This window comes from Mauremys reevesii, linkage group 7 (genome assembly GCF_016161935.1).
Source record: "Mauremys reevesii isolate NIE-2019 linkage group 7, ASM1616193v1, whole genome shotgun sequence".
Taxonomy (NCBI): Eukaryota; Metazoa; Chordata; order Testudines; family Geoemydidae; genus Mauremys; species Mauremys reevesii.
Window position 1 is genome coordinate 30,734,593 of NC_052629.1, and position 12,686 is coordinate 30,747,278.

Genomic DNA, 12,686 nt, shown 5'->3' on the forward strand with positions numbered 1-12,686 from the left:
ATGACAAGCTATAGTACAGTATCTTCTGCAATCCCTTATCACAGTCACGGCAAGGTGCTGTTGGAAATAAAAGTTATGACTCATCTTCAACAAACTTTGGTGAATGATACACCCCTCTCACACTCCGGGGGACTCCTAGCCAATATGTAAAAGGTTATCTGTATAGTTCCTACAGGTTTAATATTAAACTTATTAGTTTGTCCAAAATGTATTAATCGCAAAAGGATTGGCTTGCAGAAATCAGTCTTGCGGATACAGACTAACACGGCTGCTACTCTGAAAGAAATCAAAGTGTTACAAATACATAACCAACACACCATATCATGCAAGTGTTTACTTTATAATTAAATCTTATTCTTTATATAATTTCAGGTTTCGTGTTTCAAATGATATATTATCGTTGCAAACCCCAATAACACAGAGAAGGCTGACAACTATGAAAGATATGTGGCTAAAGTGGCTCATCATTAACAATTAGCTATTGATTGGCCCCTCCGTTTAAAATCTTGTAATCACTCCCAATTGACTTCAAGTCAATGGAAGTTTTCTGTGCAAAATGGCTGTACAAAGAAGCAAAAAACATTACAGAAAATGCTTCCTGTCTAGGAGGTTGCTAGCTTGAGTTAGTACACTTGAAGTACTCCACTTGATCTAGCCTGGCTTGCGTGAGACTGACCATGCTGGAAAGGCTAACTCAAGCATCCTTGCGTTACTGTGTGCACACAGTCATGCTGACTGAAGTGAAGGCACTTGCTTTCTAGGGGTACATCCCACTATTCTTAGTGCTGCAGTATTCTGAGCTGCTCCTTCCAAACATCTGTGGTGTATTTAATCTGTTCTGGTCATGTGGGCAGAAATGGTGTTGACTGGCTACTTATTACAATACACAACTTCCACTCACGTTCATTGTTTGTAGTCCGCTGGAAAGCCATGGCTGCCCCTCTGAATGCTTAGTGGGATCCCAGTCCAGCTGATGGTCCCCCTGCCTGGCTTACAGGGGCAGTGGTGGGCTTTGTGAGGCACAGGTACCAGCTCCAGGAGGCCCGATTCGTTTTACTGCACCAGCTCCTGGTGCCACGCCTCCCTTGGAGTGGCAGGGATATCTGGTATGTTCCATATCGGTGTTCCTGCTCAGGAAGCTTTGACTACCTGTGCATTTATTGTGATAGTGATACTGAAATAAAATGGTGGTTGTTAAATATGCCCCCCCCCAATGCAATCAAAACACTCACAAAAACAAAGAGATTAAACAAAGAAATATTTTATTCAAAGGCAATACCTCTGTCAGTGTAGCTGTTTTGAGCATGGAACAGTGAACCATACTGGCAATCCTGCTGCTGTAAACACTTAACATTGAAACAGTGAACAACTGTAGCAGTCCTGCTGCCTACAGCATCTGTGATGTGCACAAGGGGCAAAGTGCCATGGCATATATATGGGAAGTGCACATGGTCAGGGTACCTGTCATCACTCCACCCTCCCTCCACAGGGGTGGAGTGTTGAGGGTAAACCTGACCCTGGGCTGGTAAACCCCGCTACCCAGAGATTGCTAACTGCAGCTCATAGTATTGTGCAGCAGAGTTCATGGTTCCGGGATGAGTCTGGATCTGAACTAGGGCTGGGTTATTCTGGCACCTCTTGGCCATAATGCCTAGAGGGGATTCAAACATGGCTATTTACTGCTGGCTCTTCTTATGCTGCTGCTGGCCCTCTTGCTCGGTCATGGGTGAAGTACTCCTCCCTCTCCCGCATTTTCTCAGCTATCTTTCAACCCTGATTCCCTCCACAGCAGTTGAAGCCCAGCTCTGTATTTCTGAGAGACTTCTGAAGTTCCATAGACTTTACACCAAAAAAGACTTTGCACTGGACACATCTCCTCGGATAGTAGTATCCTTAAAAGTTTGGCTTGCCCTGCCTCTTTAAATGCTGGTGCCAGAGTGAAGGAAAACACACTGCTATATATACACCCCATAATTGTTTGTACCTAAACTTGATCTTGCATTCAGAGGCATTTGTAACTTTTATGAATGCTTACTTTGCATGCAGCCAGTGGTGCTGGAATTAGGTGAGCTGGGGGTGCTGCTGAATTAGTAATAAACACCAAAAAATGGTTTCAATGGTTTCCATCATCAGCACCCCCACTATAAAAACGATTCCTGCACCCTTGCATGCAGCAGCGTGCTTTATAATAACGCTCAATTAAAATGTTTAATTTCCCCCCAGGTCTTGAAATCCAACTTGGACTGCACATGTATGCTGCGGGGTGGGGGTGTGGATTCTGGGTGACGGGTGCAGGAATGGCAATTGTCACACCCAGCAGGGAACATAGAGCATCACTACTGGATGCCAAAGGGTGGGGGGATGGAGAGATGCTGGGGTGTATGGAAATGGTGGTTCCATTAGACACAACAGCAGCTGAAGCCTGCCCTGTGGGTTCTGGGGAGGGGCGATGATGCTTGGGGGCAGGGTAATGGTGGTTTCCAGGACCAGCAGAGACCATAGATGCAGCAGTATCTGAAGTCCACAGTCTGGATGGCAGGGTGGGATTGAGAGAGATGCAGGCTGTTGGGGAGGTAGGTGGAAATGGCAGTTCCTGTGCCCAATAGGGAAGCTACAACCAGTGTTTGCCCGTCCTCCATCACCCATCATCATCCAGTACAGGTTAGTTCTCTACAGATAGTTATGGGTCTTTTATGCCATTTCCCCCCCAACCATTACAGTAATAGTGAACAGCGGTGGCTCCAGGCACAAGCACTCCAAGCCCGGCCTCTGCAAGGGCGGCAGACAGGCAGCCTTCGGCGGCTTGCCTGAGGGAGGTCTGCCGGTCCCTCGGATTTGGCGGCAATTCGGCAGTGGGTACGCCGAAGCCATGGGACCGGCGGACCTCCCGCAGGCAAGCCACCAAAGCTGCCTGACTGCCATGCTTGGGGCGGCAAAAAAGCTAGAGCTGCCCCTGATAGTGAATTGAGTCCTCACCTAGCTGAGGCAATGCTAGTTCCTCTTTTGCTTCCTCCTTGGCCTTTCTGCCCTGACCTGTTTCCCCATCACTTCCCCAGAATCATGGGTGAGGGCAGAATGGCGGTGGCCCCCGTGATGAGTGTCAGCACTGAAGCCATTGTGGCTGGTGACAGCTGTGGCTCAGAGTCATCCACAGGTGCATAGGTGCTGGAACTAGGGGTGCGGGGAGTGCTGGCTTGAAGTGGTTTCCATTATGTACAGGGTTTACATTTTAGTTCAGTGGCTCTCAGCACCCCCACTATAAACATTGTTCCAGCAACCCGGCACAGTCGGTTACCCACAGACTTCCCCAGAGGCCCTTGAGCCCAGGGTGTAATCATAGGTCCTGCTGGCATCATACCACAGCTGAACCGCTTGGTGTCAGCCTCAGACCAGCTAGCCACACACTGGGAAGAAGGTTTTCCCCCCGACTCACCACCAGATTGAACAAATGCAATAGCAAAGCTAGAACAAATGCTACAGGTGCACAGTGCTTCATACAAGGCAAGAGCTGACTGCTGAAGTGGGGTATGTATCCTGGGAGGAGCTAACTTCTGGTCAGAAGGCAAAGGTGCAACAAATAACCCATGGTGGGAATTTTGCAAAAGGCATCGAGGGACTCTCAGTCCTTGAGTGGATCATAAGTTGCGTCCCCACTACATTACTAGCTCAAGCTTCAACCCACTCCCCCCACTGGGTCAACTACATTGAACTGAAAGCACCATTTAACTCGAGAGGCTAGAGATTTTTGTGTGTAAATGTGAGTCAGGTTAAGGGCAACACTTGAGTTATACCTTGAACTAAAAATGAAGTGACCACAAGCCCTATAACTTTACCATCAAACTGTTTGTGATGATCAGATATTTTCCACTGATTTATATGTACAGCTATGACCATTAAGTCAAACCATCTCAAAACAAATGTAGGAGAAAAAGCTACAAAAATAATCAGAGCACCAAGTCTGCTTGTTTCTCCATGCATACCCTAATACACAGTGGGCTAGAACTGGCAATGTACATAGTGCTCTCAATTCACATTTCAGTCAATGGGATTGAGGCACACAGTACTTTCTAGGATTGGGCCCCTTAGCCTCTATATGTCTGTTAAAAATAAACTTATGGCCCCAATTTTTGAGTAGTACCTTAAGTACTGTAAGGGTAGGTCCATACTTACCTTACTAATCTAGACGCGATAGTTCGAACTCCGAACGCGCTCCCGTCGACTCCGGAACTCCACCACCGCGAACGGCGGTGGCGGAGTCGATGGGGGAGCCGCAGAGTTCGATCCCGCGGCATCTGGACAGGTAGGAAATTCGAACTAAGGTAGTTCGACTTCAGCTACGCTATTCGCGTAGCTGAAGTCACGTACCTTAGTTTGACCCCCCCCCCATAGTGTAGACCAGGCCTAAGTAGGCCCATTAATTTAATGTACCGGTACTTAATACTGCCCAGATAGTTGTCTAACAAGCAAAAAGATAATTTATTCATTACATGGTAAGAATGTACCAAATCCAATGAATCCATTCATCAACAGTAGCTGTGCTTATCCTCCAAGGATGGCCAATAACATAGCTTTGAGGATGGTTGCAGAGACTCTTATAAAAATTAACCATATTGATTTCTGGATACAGTCCTACAAGAGAAGTAGCTGGATCTAATGGAAGTTAGAGTCCTGTGGTTTCATTTATTATATCTTTTGACCTTGAATCAGAAATGTAGTGCAAGTGGACAAAACCAAGAAATGTAGCTGTGACTCAGGCCACTAACTAATCATTTTAATAACTTTTGTAATTATTAAACTAACTTTTTAATGTCCTCAATTATTTTAAAAGTTAATACCTAATCTCCCTTCTTATAGTGCAAGATTAGGTGGCTGGCAAAGCCAGCGCTGCTGGCACAGTGCAATCCAGCTTTCCAGCCACACTTGCAGGGCAGCGCAGCTGCTTGCTTTCCTCAGCAGCGCTGAAACCCATCCTGGCCAGCGCTGCTGTAACTCCAGTGTAGCGCTGGTGACACCTCAGCACCAGACACCTACTTCCTCCTCACTGCCAGGTTTCAGCTGCCCAGGCTTTACCTCCCCTCCAGGGAGTTTCCCTATCAGCCTCTGCTCATCAGACTGCACTCTGCTCTTGCCAGAGGGAAATTTAAAAAAAATCCCCTTTAAAATGCAGCCAGGTGTGTGGAAAATAATCCTGCCTGAGTGCAATCAGTTAATCAGTTACAGGCAGTTAGTAACCATGCCAGGCACATGGAGCACAGCTGCCTGCAGCAGTGGGCACAGGGGTGCAGGACCTCATCAGTGTTTGGCAGGCGCCTGCGCGTGCAGCGACAGCTTTGAGCAGATATCAAAGTCTGTTGCTCTTTGAGCATCAAGGGACATGACATGCTGAGGCCAATCCAGGGGACCGCACTACATGCAGGTGAAAGTTAACAAGAGCTGGAGAGTGGAAATACAGAGCCGAAGGAGCCGCAGATTATGGCCGCGCCCTGACCTGCCGTTTTTAGGTGGAGATGGACAACCCCACGAGGACCCGTTTTGCAGGATGGGGGGACATGATGGGGGACAGGAGGGAGGAGACAGGGGGAGGGGGACAGAGGGGAGAGGGAGAGGGAGGGGGAGGGGGGGGATGGGGGGGGCTCCTGGGGAAGGCGCGAGTAGCAGGAGCAGGGGGAGGGAAGCAAAGAGCAGAGGCAAATCAGCACAGCAGCCAGCTCTTCTCAAGCAAGCAGAGGGTCAGAAAGCAGCAGCAGATTTTTTTTTTTTCTGGGAAAGCATTTCTGGAAGGAAGTAAGGGATGCGCATTGCATTGGTGGGATGGTGGATAGATGGGTTGATGTGGGCATGTCTGCAGCGTGGGTCTCGTTATATGTGCAAAGCTAGCTCAGCCGCGGTAATCAGGGTTTGCGCGCTCAGCAAAGCAGAGCCAGCGCCACCTTGTCCCCTGTCCCACTGTCCGCGCGTCGCGCGCCACGGTCTGCGTCCATCCATTCTTGACCCCACGCCGACGCGCCACGCCCGGGGCGGAATCACAAGGCACAAAAAGCTTAAAAGGATCCTAGCCCTAGTATTGCCTTAAGTGACTCCTCTTCATTAGAAAAGTCCTGCCTTAGGGATCTTGTGAGAGATAAGGAAAGTGATCAATGAGAAGAGCATCTAGATAAGATCTCCTGCAAGATCATCACTCCAAGCTCACTCAAGCAACCTCAACCACCTCCCTCTCCTCTCCCTCCCTCTCTCTCTCTCCTCTCACTGTGGCTTCTGTTGTATTTTCCTTTTGGGATAAAGAGAGTGTGTCTTCCTTTTGCAAAGAACTCCTCAAGTGAACAAGTGTGGATACAGTGGATAGTGGATCACAATGCTGCCGGATTAAATGTTGTCATTTCTGTGTACAGTGACCTTGACAAGACTTGAACATCACAGAACATCAGCTTCAGTCAAAAAAAGGCAAAAAAAAAGAAGAAAAAGAGAAGAAGAAAATTCTTGAAAGAGCAAAGAAGAAGAGAAAAGAAGAGAAAGAGAGAAAGAGAGAAAGAGAGAAGAGAAGAGAAAGAAAGGCCAGAGAGAAAAGAGAAAGCAGAGGAAAAGCGAAGAGCAGCTGCTGGCTGGAAAGAGTGGAGGCGCGGAGTAAAGCCGCTGCCATGCATGCAGAGCCCTACCACCCGCCCCGCCCCGTCCCTGCCCGTGTGTGCCCCCACCTCCCCCCCTGTCAGCTCAACCACCCATCCCTCCAGCCCCACCCAGCACTGCCCTGCACACCTGTAACCCCCCCAACCCCCCCTGACCACCACCACCACACACACCCCCCCCCCACCACCCCCACCACCACTGCACCCTTACATGCTGCATTTGCACCATTCCACCATTCCAGACACAACATGCCAGACATGGCATGTTAGACACACCCAACCCACACTTGTACACCCTTGCCCTTGTTGTGTAATGTTGTGTTGTGTGTGTGTCTGTCTTTTTGTGTTTTTTTTTTTTAATTCAAAACATTCTTTGGCTTGAAAAACAGTCTTTATTATAGCAGATAGTAGACCCAGTATAGAAGATAATAAGAGAATAGTTAAGATTTATTAATTATTATTTATAAATAATATATAGCATAACAGTGTCCCATGCACTCAAAGTGCAGGCAGCAGGCTTTCAGGCTCAAATTCTCCTCTCAGCAACTCCCCCTATCCTGAAGCCTGTGCTGGGCCTCTCAGCTCCCCTGCCTGGCTCCCTGTGCTGCAGGCCTCAGCTCTGAACCTCGCCTCTCCATGTTCATCCTCCCCCCCTTGGACCTTCACCTTCAATAATATTATGGGCGCAGCAAGCGCCCTAATCACCTTATATGGATGCTATCCTCCCGCAGCTCCCCATACAAATAAAACAGCGGAAACCCCAAAGCTTCCCTAGTCACCCAAAGCATTCTCCACAGTCATTCTGCACAGCTCCACTGTAGTTGCTCCTGTCCTTGCTCCTGTATGTGCTCCCTGCAGTTTCCCCAGCAAAGGGTCTGCAGGCATCCCAAGGCAATGCAGGGTGGTGCGGGGGCTCCAAGTGGGTCAGTCACAGTTTGACATCTCCTCCTGTGCCATCTTCCTTCCTGTCTAATCTTCCTGAGCCTGCCTCATGCATCTTTCCACCTTTCTTTCCATATCATGTGAATGCACCTTCCAAATCCACAAGCGCAAATGTCCACATGGAAATACCAAAGATACAGGAGCCTGGAAACGAATATTACTGGGATGCCAGGTCTGATGCCAGGTGGGGGGGGCCATCCAGAATGTCCCGTCCTCCATGCTCGCCTCCAAAAAACAAAGCCATCATCATCCGCCCCTCCACAGCACAACTCCCAGTCTGCCCCAGTCACATTGATGCCTTGTGGATTCGATGCATGCTCTGTCGACTTTCCTTGATTCAATCCCGACCCAAACTGGTTCCCGTCCTGGTCACGGCCGACCGGTAGCTGTCTGGATTTGCCATCACCACCCAGCCATCTCCCACCTTTCACAGCCACCCGCAATCAGCAGATCTTTTGTGTCCTTGCGCAGTCCCATGAAAGTGAGTGGCACAGGCCCCATGAAGTGGCCAGGCTCTTCCTGCATACCCAGCAAAGTTCTGCAGCCACCATCAGACCACCATGACGATGAGCCCCACCACTCCCACCACCCAAGCAGCGTTTCAGCGTGGTTGCGCATTTGAGTGTTTGCGCAAGCAGCGTGCATGACGCATCCATATTGATATCAATATCGACTGCAGAATCTCACTCCTGTCACTTTGGTCCGACTCTGCTGAAGGTCACTTAGCTCGACTGCAAGCGTGTGACACTCATGTGCAGCATCAGCACATCAATCAGTCCTCAGCAGGCTCCACACAGATTCACAGAACACAGAGAACAGAAAGAACAGAACGACATGCGGCGCGCTGCGCGGATGCTGGAATGAATTGAAGCGATGATGATGCGGGCGTGCACAGGCAGGAAAAACAGGAAGCGGGCTGACTTCCCCTCCCCTTCCCCTTCTAAGCGCCTCCAAGCAAAAGCGCGCCGAACGAGGTGTTGTGTGCTAGGGATAATGCACCTCTCAATCAATACAGCTGGAGCTGAGTGTTGCGTGTGTGCACACACAGCAGCGCTAGCTGTCAGTGTGGCCACACCACTGGCCTGGCCTTAGCACAGCTGCATGAGCAGCGCTGTAACTCCCAGCGCTGCAACTTGTAAGTGTAGCCAAGCCCTAGAACAGTTAGTCAAGCCATCCTTTCACCTGCATTTGTGTGACATCCAGTGGCTGGATGGGTCAATCACAAGTGTGTATTATCTGTTAATGATACAAAAGATGAATCCCAAACACTAGTTGTTACACAATAGTGAGCACCTGAAATATTTATTACAGAGCAGTTAATTTTTATTTAAAGAATAAAGACAGCAAGTAGAGAAGACGCTTGTGCAAGAGATATTTGTCTGAAAACAGCACAGGATTTATAATAAAGAGATTGCAGCTAAATGTTTGGGGTCTCTGCTGCACATAACAGCTTTGCTAAAAGATCCTAGCAATCAGGGCTCAGTCCTACTCTTATTGACATAATGGTAACACTCGCATTCATTTCAGCAGGAGCAGGTTTGGGATCTAAATCAAGTTTTTATTTAAGTCTCTGAGGGAGATACCAAAATAGATAAGCTATAAAAAGACTGCCCTTTCCACCCACCACTGCCTGCCAGTATTAGTCTTCCAGTTGTTTGTTTCTCAATGAATTTGGCACTCTGTTCTCAAGTTTGACAAAACTGGATGAGATTGAGATTCATTTGAGGAAGCTGTACCCGATATTTTCCCTGCTGTAGATTAATGGTTAGACAATGACTTGAAATCAGTGGTGCTCACAGCAGAGTCAGGAGTCTACCCACTAGGTTCTCAATGCAAGATTGGGGCCTGCATAATAAATTGGTGTGAATTTTGTTTATAGCACAAAGGGACACCATCAACTTAAAAACCACATTTCTATTTGAACAGTTTACCTATTACTGTACAAATGACACCTAAAATGACTAAACTGAAAGAGATTAAAGCATAAATATTTTCTTTGCTTTTTTAGTGTACTTATGCATTTCACAGCCCTTTTCCCTAACAGTTTTCTGTTTGTGTGGCTCGTTCACAAAGCAACAGGGAAAAGACAAACATTTGGAAAATAGGAAAATGTGATTTCAAACCCACAAAAATTGACAGAAGGACTCTAAGGTAAGTGTCCTGTCTGAAACTACTTGTAAATCATGTTTTGAAGATAACTAAATTTCAGGTTTTTGGTGTCCCCTTTCATCTGCAATAATTATCATCAGTGAAATGTTTTAAATGTGTTAATGAACTATTCAATGCTTTTGACATAAAAATTTCCCTGAAAATAATAAATAAGTTCATCTTCAAGAAAAGACATTAATGAAGTGGGTACAGTGTAATAGGTACGTTACTAGAGGAGATAGGAAAACAGCAGCTGTGCAGCATTCTTGGACACAAAGTCCTCAGGAATCACGAGGTCAGCCCAGGGTCTGATTTTTCATTGCTGGTTTTGCTGACTACAGATTCATTCTGGTAATGATAGTAAACAGAATAAAAGTCCTGCCCTGAAGTTAGAACTGTTTCATGCTCTGCAATGGCTAGAAAAAGCAAACTAAACTTGCTGGAGCTTTATTCAGAAGAAAACAAAGATCAAATATATGAAAATGTCTTTGCTGAGATTGAGTCGTTTGAACTGCCTCTTGGAACCAGTTTAAGGTAGGCATCATTTCTATCATATTATATTGTATAAAAAGGATTTGTTTTATTCTTAGGCTGTTGTTTCCCTCACCCCCCAGGTACTGGAGATCTAATCCTGCACATACTGAAATTCATAGGAAAACTTCCTTTGAATTCAATGGGAGTAGGATTGGGCCCTAAAGGAACAAGCATAGACTAAAGGCCTCTACTGAACCCATTCTCACCAGGACAAGGGGTGTCTTTAGAGACTTACCTCAAGTGCTCCATGAAGCAAGAGATTACTTTTATAAATGAAAACATGAAACAATCACTGTTTTTCCATAATGGAATGCTTTTAATTTGTTATTAGCCAATGCCATCAGCGACATGCTTGAAAAAATAGGTGAATGACTTTTGAATGACTTCAGATATTTTAGACAGACACTACCCTTGTTTATTATCAAAGTGTATCTACATGCAGTTAAGTTTTATTTAGTGAAATTCCTAAATGTCTTTGAAAAAATTAGAAATAATGCATTTACAGTTTATTGCATTTTCATGGACATGAAGCTTATATATTAAAGATTGTATGTTTAGCTTTATTGCTGGTGTCAGCAGCAGAGTGTGAAATAGCTTATCTGGTATTGTGGATGTCCATTTGCAGTGAGGATCAGACCAAAGAAAGAAACCATATATCTTCATTTAGAAATAAATTTATTTTTTCCTGAAACTTGCATCTATCACCCTATTCTGTAAATAACTTGAGTGATGGAAAAAAGGAACGTAGGAAGAATTTTACTATATATCAATGATTTCTATGGGGAAATAATATGGAAAAGGTAGCTAAAACCTGAAAATAGTTTCCCTCCTGAGTGATCTCCCTCCTGCATCACTGCCTGAACTGTACTTTGTAGGAGCTTGTCTACACTTAGAAAAACTACCTGTTGCTGACTATGGATGTCACCAATAGGTTCAGCTGAACCAAAGCTGAAAATGATCTAGCTGCAAGTGTAGACAACAACCAAACCATGTTCAGTACTGTTTCATTAACTGTGGCCTAGTGCTTGATGGTGGTTTAATTACAGTTACTGAAATGGTGCTGAATACAATTGCAGCTAATGCACATTCTGGGCTGGTTCAGTTACACAGAGTGCTGATAACTGTTGTTAGCAAAGGTTAGATTTTCTAGTCGAGGAAAAGCCATAAATGGGCAAGCCACTTTTAAGGACCAAATTTTCAAAAGTTGGCTTCCATTTATGCACAGATAACTTTGCACTGTAAAAAATCTAGGTCTGGCCCATGGACCTTGGCAATTTTTGGTCCCAAAACCCAAATGTACAATCAAAATAGAAATCAAGTGAGCAGTTCCTACTTCTCTACAAAAATAAGGACTCTGATTTATCTGAGCCCCAAAGCAGTGGAAAAAACACATATCTGGTACACAGATCCAACTGAATCTTGCAAATTTTTATCCCCAATCTACCAAGTTCTCTAAGCTAAACAGAGAAAAATGAAACAGTTCCCAGTGAAAATAAATACAAAATAATAATAGTGCACCAAAGAAATCTAGAACTAGAAAACTGATCCGGCAGCACCAAAAAAACCCACCTTACCCATCTTCTTGGATCCAGCTTGTAATGTTTTCATCCCAAATACAAAATTTCTACTAGCTAAAGAGAGAAATACTGCTAGCTGCTCTAATTCCACTGCAAAATGATGGCCCTGTTGCACCCTTGGTCAAAAGCACCACAAAGACACATATCTAGCATCTGGAGCTTGCTGGATCCTACCATTTTTGGTCGTGACCCCCAACGTGTATTGTCAAAACAGACAATGCATGTTTTTATTTCTGCTTGAACAGAAAAATCCAAGTCCCAATAAATCCTGCTGCAAAAGCAACACAAACCCACATATCTGGCACCTAGGTCTTGTTGGGTCTAGCAAATTTTGGCTGCAGGTCTCTAAGTCTACTCCACACTAGCACTTCAAAAATCCAAATCCAAAACATCCAGCTCATTCTTTCACCCATCTCCAAAGTTATCATGACCTCTCAGAAGCACAATTAAATTGGATACAGATTTATCTGATTTAAAAAAGATAGCTACACTTGCTGTCTATTTAGAACGTAAAAAGGCCTGGGGATCTAGATGAAAAATTGACCTTGCTGGATTCTGGTCCATATTTTGATTTTTTTAAGTGCTCCTGTTCCAGAGTGTAATAGGGGACCAGATTTTTAAAAGGCCCTAGGAGCAGCTATAAGGGATCTCTTTATGTTGTAGAATTTAGAGATGAATAGCAAAACAAACAAACCCCAAAACCAAACTGTTGGATTGGGCAACACCTGGGTGTTTACAGCACCTATGCACATGCATGCATCAGGGTCCAGAATTTTTGGTGCAATGGGAACGGCCCTGGAATTTATGGGGGGGGGGGCGTTTCCAGCAGAATCCATGTGCTGGAAGGGTGTTTTTGTAGCGT

At 45.7% G+C, this 12,686-nt stretch overlaps 1 protein-coding gene across 7 annotated transcripts in view; it reads left to right on the forward strand.

Annotated features, from left to right (window-relative positions):
• The first annotated feature begins 10,082 nt into the window (after positions 1–10,082).
• EXOC6 (exocyst complex component 6) overlaps positions 10,083–12,686 on the forward strand; it is a 185,165-nt gene continuing 182,561 nt past the window's right edge. For all 7 annotated transcript variants that reach the window (XM_039547871.1, XM_039547872.1, XM_039547873.1 and 4 more), the window contains exon 1: positions 10,083–10,247. In XM_039547871.1, the coding sequence (XP_039403805.1) occupies positions 10,126–10,247 (122 nt within the window). In that variant the 5' untranslated portion in view covers positions 10,083–10,125. The remainder of the gene's footprint in view (positions 10,248–12,686) is intronic.